Source organism: Chionomys nivalis, chromosome 21, assembly GCF_950005125.1.
Source record: "Chionomys nivalis chromosome 21, mChiNiv1.1, whole genome shotgun sequence".
Taxonomy (NCBI): Eukaryota; Metazoa; Chordata; class Mammalia; order Rodentia; family Cricetidae; genus Chionomys; species Chionomys nivalis.
The window spans coordinates 23,265,279-23,277,504 of NC_080106.1; the positions used below are offsets into that span (position 1 = coordinate 23,265,279).

General features: G+C 47.1%; 1 protein-coding gene across 1 annotated transcript; it reads right to left on the reverse strand.

Annotated features, from left to right (window-relative positions):
* Positions 1–1,889: 1,889 nt before the first annotated feature.
* On the reverse strand, positions 1,890–8,208 carry Tmed6 (transmembrane p24 trafficking protein 6). The gene is made up of 4 exons (XM_057754434.1): positions 7,996–8,208; positions 6,221–6,347; positions 5,156–5,304; positions 1,890–2,117 (listed from the first exon to the last, which is right to left on the reverse strand). The coding sequence occupies exons 1-4, from the start codon at positions 8,206–8,208 to the stop codon at positions 1,890–1,892; spliced, it is 717 nt and encodes a 238-aa protein (XP_057610417.1).
* Between the last annotated feature and the right edge of the window lie 4,018 nt (positions 8,209–12,226).

The following is a 12,226-nucleotide window of genomic DNA, read 5'->3' on the forward strand; positions in this document are numbered from 1 at the left end:
CAGGTGGATCTCTGAGTTCAAGGCCAATCAATAGTCTATAGTGAGTTCCAGGACAGCTAGGGTTATGTAGAGAAACCCTGTCTCAAAACAAAAAATTGTGTTTGTGTGAGTATGTTCTACTTGGATACTAGTATCCTCAGAGGCCAGTCTTTGGAGTTGAAGGCAGTTGTAAGCTGCCATATGTTGGTGTGTTAGAAACCAAATTCCTGCCGGGTGGTGGTGGCGCACGCCTTTAATCCCAGCACTTGGGAGGCAGAGGCAGGTGGATCTCTGTGAGTTCGAGACCAGCCTGGTCTACAGAGCTAGTTCCAGGACAGGCTCCAAAACCACAGAGAAACCCTGTCTTGAAAAACCAAAAAAAAAAAAAAAAAAAAAAAAAAAAAGAAACCAAATTCCTGTCCTCTGAAAGAGACTTAACTGCAGAGCCACCTTCCCTGCCTGTGTTGAAACATTTTTGTTATTTTTAATTGAAACTGTGTATTTGAACTCAAAGAAAACCATCTACCTCTGAAGTGCTGGAATAAATGGGTGAATGCTACAGTGGGCTCAGAACATCTTTTTTCTTTTTTTAAAATGATTTGTGTAGCCCTGGCTGTCCTAGAAGTTGCTCCATAGACCAGGCTGGCCTCGAACTCAGAGATCCACCTGCCTCTGCCTCCTGAGTGCTGGGATTAAAGGCGGGCACCACCACCACCCAGCATCTTTGTTCTTTGAGCCAGGGTCTCACATTGTATCTAAGCTGGTCTGAAACACTAAGTAGCCAGGCAGTCTGCCTTAGCCTCTCAAGCGATGGTATTGTAGGTCGGTGTCACTGCACCTAGTTTCCTTTAAAATATTTTCTTTAAATATTTCTATTTAGAGGCAGGCGGATCTCTGTGAGTTCGAGACCAGCCTGGTGTACAAGAGCTAGTTCCAGGACAGGCTCCAAAACCACAGAGAAACCCTGTCTCGAAAAAAAATAAGCAAATAAATAAATAAATATTTCTATTTCCTTTAAAATATTTTCTACCACGGAAAGGCCCTGTAGGGCCAGCAGGATAGCTCAGTGGGTAGACTGGCATGTGCCACCAAGGCTGATGCTGAGTCCAGTCCCTAGGACAAGGTAGGGAATGCTGACCGTCACGGTCCTATCCAATGGATGAAAACTCCGTAAAGCCGCTCAGCAAAGCTCTGCTCTGTCCCTTCGCTTTCAGCTCCCTCTCAGAGCTTTCTAACGTGTTCCGAGATATGGTCCTGAACTGTTGAGGCTCATCTTAGGGCTTCCACCTCTGGGGTGCTAAGGTGCACACCTGTGTGCCCCACTCATTCATCTGGTGCTAGGATTAAAGCCGCTGCCCGCGAAGCAGGGCCCCTGTCAACTGAGCTCCATCTTCAGAACCCCCTTCCAGGGCTTCCATTACCTTCTGAGTGGAGTCCGTGAAGATGAGGGGACAGCTGTGTAGAGGCTGGTATTTTCCAGTGGGGGTGGTGTACACACCTTGCCAGACGCAAGTGGGGAGGCAAGTGAATCTCTTGAGTTTGAGGCCAGCTGGATCTCCACAGTAAATTCTAGGCCAGGCAAGGCTACATACTGAAACTGTCTCAAAAACTGGTATTTTAGCCGGGCGGTGGTGGCACACGCCTTTAATCCCAGCACTTGGGAGGCAGAGACAGGCGGATCTCTGTGAGTTCGAGACCAGCCTGGTCTACAAGAGCTAGTTCCAGGACAGGCTCCAAAAACTGGTATTTCATTTTAGCACATAATACATATTTCAGAATAACCAACATCAGAACTCACTTTTTTATTACCACTTGCATTTATTAATGAACACAAATAGGATTTAAGTTGATTTTTTTTTTCCCCTCCAAAAAAGCTGATTTGATCAAAGCGTTGACAAAGATGCCGTATATCAGCATCTCTGCTTCGTGTCAGCAGCGGAGCCGGTGAAAAGACGTTTCAAGAAGTACAGCTGTAGGACCCCAGAAAGAACAATAGCGAGGCTCTGGGCTGCGGACCACCGGTTCACATAGGTGTAGGTGGACTGGAGAAGGAGAAAGTCAGCCACTTTCCTCATCCTGGCAAAGTTGTAGAAGCGCCACACGTGGAAAACATGGATCTCCATCCTTCGTGTACTGTCCTGTGGGAAAGGAGGAAAGCTGCTCCGGCTGCTGCTGGGCCTCCCCTGACAAGCTAACTTACCTAAGTCATGGTACTCACGACCCTGACATACATAAGGCTCTAGAACTCGGCAGACAGAAGCAGGTAGATCTCTGCGAGTTCCTGGCAAGTTCCAGGGCAGCCAGAGCTGTTACACAGAGAAACCTTATCTTGAAAAAACCAGCTGGGCAGTGGTGGTGCATGCCTTTAATCCCAGAACTCAGGAGGGAGAGACAGGTGGATCTCTGAGTTTGAGACCAGCCTGGTCTACAGAGCAAGTTCCAGGACAGGTTCCAAAGCTACAGAGAAATTGGGAAAACAAAACAAAACCCAAAATATACTTTGATTGTATTTGAAAATTTTTGCGAGGTAGTTTTAAAGTTGGGAGGTATGTATGGGGCCTTAGGCTGTACCTAGGAGGAAGAAGGATTTCCTAGTATCCAGTAGCGTCCGGAAAACCCAGGACCCTTAACACGGAGGCTTGCACATTTTAGGTAAACTCTATTTCTTTCTTTTTCTCTTTCTTTCTTTCTTTTCTTTCTTTCTTCTTTCTTTCTTTCTTTATTTATTTCTTTCTTTCTTCTTTTTTTTTTATTTTCGAGACAGGGTTTCTTCATAGCTTTTGGTTCCTGTCCTGGAACTAGCTCTTCTAGACCAGGCTGGCCTCGAACTCACAGAGATCCGCCTGCCTCTGCCTCCCGAGTGCTGGGATTAAAGGCATGCGCCACCACTGCCCGGCTGATAAACCCTATTTCTATCTTATTTAATTAATTAATTTTTATTTTGGTTTTTTAAGACAGGGTTTCTTTGTGTAACCCTGGTTGTCCTGGAACTTGCTCTGTAGACCAGGCTGGCCTCGAACTCAGAGAGATCCATCTGCCTCTGCCTCTGCCTCTGCCTCCTGAGTGCTGGGATTAAAGGTGTGCGCCACCATCACCCAGCAAGGTAAATACTCTTTTACTGGGCTACTTTTCATGTAGCCCAGGCTGGCCTCAAACTCTGTATAGCCAAGGATAACCTTGAATTCCTGATCTACTCTGTTGAGTTACGGGTATAAGCTGCTGTCATCAGTGCCAGGAATAATTCTAGAAGGATTGCAGATTGAGGTGTGTACTCAGCATGTCATTACCTCTAACTGATGTCTCCGTCCAACTCTGTTAGGCTTATAAACAAATACCTTTGGCAAGATGTCTCTTGCAAGTACCAAATTTTGCCATTTTAGCACAAAAGCAGTCATAAATGATGTGTAACCGTCAATGAACATGGCCCTGTTCCAGTAAGATTCAGGCTTACAGAACAAAAGCTTCTGTGTGCCAAGGAGACAGTGATGGGAGAAGATCCCTGCAGGCCACACGTCTAGTCAGAGGCTCTTACCCAGAATCCAAACGAAACTCTTACATGGAGTTTTTAAGAAAAAGATGACCTCCCCCACACACCTAGCTAGCTAGCACTAATTACATCCCCAGCCCCAAGCAAAAAATCTGAGTAGACATATTCTTAAAGGTCTACAAAATGGTTAATAAGCATATGAAGAGATGTTGGATTTTTTTTTTAATTAACCAAAGCAGGGCAGTGGTGGTGCACACCCTTAAGTCCAGCACTAGGGAGGCAGAGGCAGGTGAATCTCTGAGGTCAAGGCCCACCTGGTCTACAAAGCTAGTTCTGGGACAGCCAGAGCTTTTACATAGAGAAACCCTGTCTCGAAAATAAATAAATAAGCCGGGCGGTGGTGGCGCACGCCTTTAATCCCAGCACTCGGGAGGCAGAGGCAGGCGGATCTCTGTGAGTTCGAGACCAGCTTGGTCTACAAGAGCTAGTTCCAGGACAGGCTCCAAAACCACAGAGAAACCCTGTCTCGAAAAACCAAAAATAAATAAATAAATAAATAAATACCGCACGCCTTTAATCCCAGCACTCGGGAGGCAGAGGCAGGCTGATCTCTGTGAGTTCAAGACCAGCCTGGTCTACAGAGCTAGTTCCAGGACAGGCTCCAAAGCCACAGAGAAACCCTGACTCGAAAATAAATAAATAAATAAATAGATATATGATAGATAGATAGATAGATAGATAGATAGATAGATAGATAAACAGATAAATAAATAATCAAGCTGGGCATGGTGGTACTTGCCTTTAATCTCAGCCCTAGCACTAAAGAGACAGATGAATGTCTGTGAGTTCAAGGCAATCAAGGATGCATAGTAAGAACTTGTCTCGAACGAAGAAAAGCCATGCTACATGCAAGATGCCACCACAACGCGACATGTATGATTCTGTTTGCATAAAATTTCAAACAGAAAGACCTACAGTAACAGCTCAATAGTGACTCTAGTGCTGAGAGATTCTGGAGGGAATGGGGGAAGTCAGGATGAGTTTCTTTCTGGGACATATATTGTTCTGCTTTGGGTACTAGGTGTAGCTGCACAACTTTGTGAGCATGTGTTAAAACAGGCAGTGGGCTGGATGGATGCCAGCCATTGTTTGCCCAGGCCTTCCTTGGCACCAAACAGGAGTGATGTGGGAGGGTCTTCTGTTTTGTGTTGATTTCATTGGTTAATAAAGAAACTGCCTTGGCCATTTGATAGGCCAGCCCTTAGGTGGGTGGAGTAGACAGAACAGAATGCTGGGAGGAAGGGGAAAATGAGGCAATTGCCATGCCTCTCCTCTCTGGGACAGACGCTATGGAGCCAGCCCCCAGGTCAGACATGCTGAATCTTTCCAGGTAAGCCAGAACTTTGTGGTGCTACACAGATTATTAGAAATGGGTTAATCAGGATGTGAGAATTAGCCAATAAGAGGCTGGAACTAATGGGCCAGGCAGTGTTTAAATGAATACAGTTTGTGTGTTGTTATTTTGTGGCATAAGCTAGCCAGGCAGCCGGGTGGCAGGAACGCAGTCCGCCGCCTCTTTCTGGAGGATCCCCCCGCCCCCCGCCGCCCCCCCGCCCCCCCCCCCCGCCCATCTCGTTTCTATCATGAGTCATTGTTCAGGCTCTACCCCATGGATGCCAATCCCGTTACCTCGATCGCGTCCAGAGTGTCGTTCAACTGCTTCCTTTGGTACTGTTTGTGATCCATTTCAAGCCCCTCGTAGAAGACGCCAAGGTTGAGGTACACTTGCACAGAGCTGAAGCGACTCTGGTCATTTCTTAGACAAAGCCGATAGAACCCTATGGGAATTCCTGGATCTCATTATCACAGGTTAGGTGTCCCACCGTCCGAAGGTTCCCTAGACATAGCTGTTCACCAGTTTATTTTTTTGTTGTTGTTGTAGATTTTTCTTGGGGGGGGGGGCGGTTTCCAGACAGGGTTTCTCTGTGCAGCCCTGGCTGTCCTGGAACTCACTCTGTAGACCAGGCTGGCCTCAAACTCAGAGATCCACCTGCTTCTGCCACCAAAGTGCTGGGATTAAAGACCTCTGCCACCACTGTGCAACTTGTTTTATGCTTTTGAGTCAGGTTCTCACTATGTAGTTCAGCCTGGCCTTGAACCCAGAATTCTCCTGCCTCAGCCTTTGTAACACTGAGATAAGTCACTTGCTACCACTTCTAGTTTGTTCCCTGGTTTCAAAATTACTACTGTAGTATCTGTTTAGAAAGTAATAGGACCATTTTTGACACAAAGAGCACTGTTCTTGTTTTTTGTTTTTTTTTGTTTTTTGGTTTTTTTTGGTTTTTGGTTTTTCGAGACTGGGTTTCTCTGTGGCTTTGGAGCCTGTCCTGGAACTAGCTCTGTAGACCAGGCTGGTCTTGAACTCACAGAGATCTGCCTGCCTCTGCTTCCCGAGTGCTGGGATTAAAGGCGTGCGCCACCACCGCCCGGCCTTTGTTTTTTGTTTTTTTTGTTGTTGTTGTTGCTTTATTTATTTATTTATTTATTTATTTGAGACAGGGTTTCTCTGTAGCTTTGGAGCCTGTTGTGGAACTAACTCCTGTAGACCAGGCTGGTCTCGAACTCACAGAGATCCCCCTGACCCTGCTTCCTGAGTGCTGTGATCAAAGGTGTGGGTTACCACTGCCCGACCCTTATTTCTCAGTTCCATAGAGACTTCTGATTACTATCGTAGCCTGGGGAGTGGATACACACCTGTCTCTTGTGTGGCGAAGTTAATCTGGCCCCGGGCATCCTGGGAAGTGTCGATAAGGAAGCCCTGTGGAGTATGTACGGTGGCAGCAATGTGATGGTCATGAGACATCCCGAGTGTGCGCTGAACCTTCCGTCACCATTTAAAAAAAAGAAAAGGACCCTGCTCCATCACTCAGACACCAGCAACATGGTAGGACTGAGGCACCCCGGGGTCAGCACAGCAGCTCACACAGACGGTGCCCCCCTCCCAGCCCTTTTCTAGACGCTCAGAACTGAAGATGGCTTTTCAGTTGCCTCCATGATGTTGCTGTGGACCCACGTCAACACCGAGCGCTCTGCTGTGTCACACACAGAAGGCGGGATAGAGTCACCCAAGCGATTCCTCCACTGAGGGAAAAAGCAGGCCTCCACCACACGGGTACGGATCAGTGCCACACGCCTGGAGTTCCTGGCTGAAGTTGGGGTGATTGGGCTCCCTGGGATGACCAGGATTTGGTGTTTGCTGCTTCAGAGTCCCCTCCCCAAAGCAAGCAGTACCCTCAGACACTTGTCCTCAGTAAGCTCAACAGTAGCTCTGGTCTAGCATAACATAGATCGTAAAAGACTGGTAAATTAGGCCAGGTGGTAGTGATGCACACCTTAAATCCCGGCATTCAGGAGGCAGAGGCAGGCAGATCTCTGAGTTCAAGGCCAACCTGGTCTGCAGAGCTAGTTCCGGGACAGCGAGGGCTACGCAGAGAAACCCTGTCTGGAGAAACAAGACTGGTAAGTTAACTTCGGTGGAGTAAGAGCAATAGAGTTCACTACTGTGTAAATCAGTCTTAGGAAGTTGTGGCTGGGGTGTGGCGGCACACGCTTTGGGAAATGCAGGAACCTTGCACCAGAGAACTAGGTTACGGCTCAGTAGAGCGCTTGCTTAGTGTGCGCTCCGTATCTGGGGCATGCTGCTGCGCACCTGTTGTCCTAGCGCTGGGAAGGTGGAGGCGGGATCTCAAGTGTGAGGCCACCTCCTTGACTGTACCCTGTCTTCCCCGAGAGCCTCCACAACTTAAAAAAAAGAAAGAAAAAGAAAGTACCTCTAACTTTAATATTAACCTCAGAATGCTTAGATGGCATAGCTCCTTTGGGTGTACTTGCCCAAGGTATGGGTGCCTTCCTAAAAGAAATAGATAGCTCGGCAGTTAAAAGCACTGGCTGCTCTTCTGGGGGTCCTGAGTTCAATTCCCAGCAACCACATGGTGGCTCCCAACCATCTCTAGTGGGATCTGATGCCCTCTCCTGGCATAAAGGTGTACATGCAGATAGAGCACTCATACCTTAAATAAATAAATCTAAAAACAGAAGTAGAATTGTCTGGTTGCATAGACAAGCTTTGAGCTAGTTATTCTCTGGTTTGAGGATTAACAGAGGCCCCTCCCCGCTTCGCGCTGACTGAAGTGGTTTCATTTGAAATCTATTACGTGACTCTTTCATCGGCCTCTACTGCAAATGTTACTATTTTAGAAGGCATTGACTCTCCTGTCTCCTCAAATCAGAGGAAAAGTGATGGCTGTCTCCTAAAGAAGCATGGGCTTGTCCCTTAGATTTGCGCACACGTCTGTAGCTGCCAGATCTAGACCAACCCATATGCTTTCTCCCCTGTTGCTGGCTATTCCTCCAGCTCTCATCCAGAGCTGTCCTCTAACTGATGGTCTATTGACTCGCAAGCGGCAACCACAGCATCACACATGACCTGACTCGCTTTAAAGACGGTATGGCCAGAGGCCTCCACGCACCTCATAGCTGAAGTAGAAGTAACCCATCTGTTCTGCAAATTGCCAGAAACATTCCATGTCTCCTGGATGGACCATGATGGCAAAGTCATGCTGTTCAGCTTTACGGAAGAGTGGCTGGTCCTCAGAGCCCACTAGGGTACCTGCTTCCTGGCTCTTAGCAGATGTCACCAGGCTCACAGCCACCAGCCCGGCCACGCAGAGCAAAGCGAACATAGCGATTCCTGTGGATTCTTCTGCAGGTGAGCTGTTCACAGCTCTGTGCGAAGCTTAGACAGCAGCTGGCTAATCATTAACCCCACGAGTCACAGTTAGGACCAGTTTCAGGGCTATCATAGATATTCTGCATGATAGGTGCCCCCCCCCCCGGCCACATCTTGGCACACAGATAGATTTTACTTTCACCTGAAGAAAGTGGCTTGCCAGAGCTACTTAATGGGTTCTAGAAGAACACTGTATTGGAAGAGAGCTTTCCATCCATTCTTTGTGCTGTTTTTTCAGGTCTTGCTTCTTGTAGATTAAATATCCGACAAGTTAATTTATAGCCATTGTGCATACTGACAAAAACTGGCTGAGATGGAGTTTCGCCTATCGAATGGTCAGGTGCCACTGATGTCTACTCAACACTAGGGTGGTATCTGGCCCTCAGATTTTGTGGACTAGGGCAAAAAATCACAGCACATACATGCACACCCAAAGTATTTTTCTCAACATTTGGGGGTGGGGTGCAGGGGTCTCCTATATAGACCAGACTGTTTTTAAAGATGTTTATACATATGGGTGTTATGTCTAGATGTATATCTGCACACCAGAAGGCATTGGATCTCATAGGACTACAGTTATAGAAGGCTGTAAGCCTCCATGTGGGCTTAATTCTCACCTCCAGTAGAGCAGCTTTTTTTTTTTAATATTTATTTTTACTTTATGTGCCGCATTGGTGTTTTGTCTGCACGTGTGTATGAGGATGACAGATTTCCTGGAACTGCAGTTACAGTTGTGAGCTGCCATGAGGGTGCTGAGGATTGAACCCAGGTCCTATGGAAGAGCAGGGAGTGGTCTTAACCACTGCTCCTCCAACCCCCAGAATAGTCTTTTTTTTTTTTTTTTTTTTTTTTTTTTTTTTTTTTTTTTTTTTTTTAAATATTTATTTATTATACATACAATGTTCTGTCTGTGTGTATGTCTGCAAGCCAGAAGAGGGCACCAGACATCATTACAGATGGTTGTGAGCCACCATGTGGTTGCTGGGAATTGAACTCAGGACCTTTGGAAGAGCAGGCAATGCTCTTAACCACTGAGCCATCTCTCCAGCCCCCCAGAATAGTCTTGAACTCCAAGATCTGCCTGCTTCTGAGTGCCCCCACACCCAGCTACATAAAGGTTTTTTTTTTTTTTTTTTTTTTTGGTTTTTCGAGACAGGGTTTTTCTGTGGTTTTGGAGCCTGTCCTGGAACTAGCTCTGTAGACCAGGCTGGTCTCGAACTCACAGAGATCCGCCTGCCTCTGCCTCCCAAGTGCTGGGATTAAAGGCGTGCGCCACCACCGCCCGGCTACATAAAGGTTTTAATATATGAAGAAGAGCTGGCTAGTTTTATGTCAACTTGACACAAGCTATACTCATTTGAGGGACCCTCGATTGAGAAAATGTCACTATATAATCAGGCTACAGACAAGCCTGGAGGACATTCCTTAATTAGTGATTGATGGAGGAGGGCCCAGTCCACAGTCTCTGCATCAGTGCCTGCCTCCAGGATCCTGCACTGCTTGAGTTCCTGTCCTGACTTTCTGAAGATGAACAGTGATGTGGAAGAATAAACCAAGCAAACCCTTCCCTCCCCAAGTTACTCTTGGTCATGGGGTTCATAGAAACCCAGACCAAGACAGTAATAAGTGGTCTACCCCTCCACCAAGTTCTCCTTCTGCTGATTTCCACTTACTGGTCTATCTAAAGCTCTCCAAAACCCTCTGAAAGATGGGCAATGGTGGTGCACGCCTTTAATCCTAGCACTCGGGAGACAGAGACAGGGATCTCTGAGTTCGAGGCCAGCCTGGTCTAAAAGAGGTAGTTCCAGGACAGCTAGGAGTGTTACAGAGAAACCCTATCTCAAAAAACAAAACAAAACAAAAAACAAGAAAGATATCTTGTTTAAACCTTCCTTCTCTTCTTTCATTCATGACTTCTTCAGCACCCACAGGGAGGGAAAGGCTGTGCAAAATCCACTTTAACACCATTATATATTCCAACCCTACAAGTATCACATATCCTGATCTCCAACCTCCTGATTCTGTGACAGGCGCCGTTTCCTCTCATCCTCACAACACTACAACCAAGGCTGTCATCTGCTCCACTGGAGTTGAGGGCAGTGACACAAACCTGGAGACTTCATGGCCCCACCGTAGTGACAGGCATAGCTGGAGCCCTTATGTTCTAAGACAGTTTCTCAAGCTGTTCGTTCCCAAATTCTGACATCTGTAACTTGGGGGCAGGTGAGATAGGATCCCACAGTGTACCCCAAGATGGCCTAGCATTTATAACCCTGCTGCCTCAACCTCCCAAGTATTGGAATCTTAGATGGGTACTGCCCAGCTTCTTAATGTTTTTATTTCAGGGAGTGATTGTAAGTGTTGCCCCCCAATAGTCTTAGGTGTCTAAATACTTGGTTCTCAGTTGGCGGCACTGTTTGGGTAGGTTTATGAGATGGTGTAGCCTTGCTAGAGGAAGTATGTCACTACGGATGAGCCTCCTCTAGTTTTTTTTTTCTTCTTGAAACTGGGTCTATCCTTGAACTTGCTCTGTAGACCAGGCTGGCTCTGCCTCCCAAATACTGGGATCAAAGGATCATGCCCAGCTCTCTCCGGTTTGCAGTTCACGGTGAGTCCTCAGCTTCTGCTTTGGCTGCCACACCTGCTGATTGCTGCAATACCTGCCTGCCATGATGGAGTTTTTTGTTTTGTTTGTTGAGACAGGGTTTTTCTGTGTAGCCCTGGCTGTCCTAGAACTCAATTCACTCCATAGACCAGGCTGTCCTGGAAATCACAGAATTCCACCTGTCTCTCCGTCCCAATCCTGGGATTAAAAGCATGTGCCGCCGCCACCTGGCCGTGATGGCTTCTTTGTCCCTCTAGGACCCTGATATGGAATAATCCTCTTGTGCATCATAAAGATTTGCCATTGGAATTGGTTTAATAAAACACTAATTGGCCAGTAGCCAGGCAGGAAGTATAGGCAGGGTGACCAAACTAAGAATGATGGGAAGGAGAAGAGTAGAGTCAAAGGAGACGCTGACCAGATGCGGAAAGAGCAAGATGGGCACACTGTACTGAGAAAAGGTACCACCATGTGGCAGAGCGTAAATCAGAAATATGGGTTAACTTAAAATGTAAGGGCTAGTTAATAATAAGCCCGTGCTATTTGCTGAACATTTAAAATTAATATAAAGCCTCAGAGTGGTTATTAGGGAACTGGTGGGAAGGAAAGAAGCACCCCAGAGAATGAACATGTGGTCTCCTGGTTACCAGTGGTATCTCCTTTTCCTCTCTGGTTATCATTTCGGCTTTCCTCCCCATCACCTCAGTGTTTTCCCAGGACCACCTGGGAGCGTTGGCACCCAATTATAGCTATCTTTTTTTTTTTTTTTTTTTTTTTTTTTGGTTTTTCGAGACAGGGTTTCTCTGTGGTTTTGGAGCCTGTCCTGGAACTAGCTCTTGTAGACCAGGCTGGTCTCGAACTCACAGATATCCACCTGCCTCTGCCTCCCGAGTGCTGGGATTAAAGGTGTGCACCACCACCGCCCGGCTAGCTAGGTATCTTTTAATTTGATCTGACTGGGATTATTTGCCTCGGTGGAGAAGTTTGTTGGCCAGAAGAAAATACTTAACAGTAATAAGCAGTTCCCCTGAAGCCAGACAGTAAGCATCTTACCACCTGGGAGGCCTGACTGCTCTGGGGCAGTTCTCCCCTGCCCCCACCCCCACAGGGTTTCTCTGTGCATCTTTGGCTGTACTGGAACTTACTATGTAGACCACCAGGCTGGCTTTGAACTAACAAAGATCCTCCTGCCTCTGCCTCCTGAGTGCTGGGATTAAAGGTGTGTACCACCATGCCTGGCTTGCTCTGGGGCAGTTTCTCTCTCTCTCTCTCCTTTCTTCCTGCCTCCCTCCCCCCCCCCAAGACAGGGTTTATCTGTAGCTTTGGAACTAGTTCTTGTAGACCAGGCTGGCCTCAAACTCTCAGA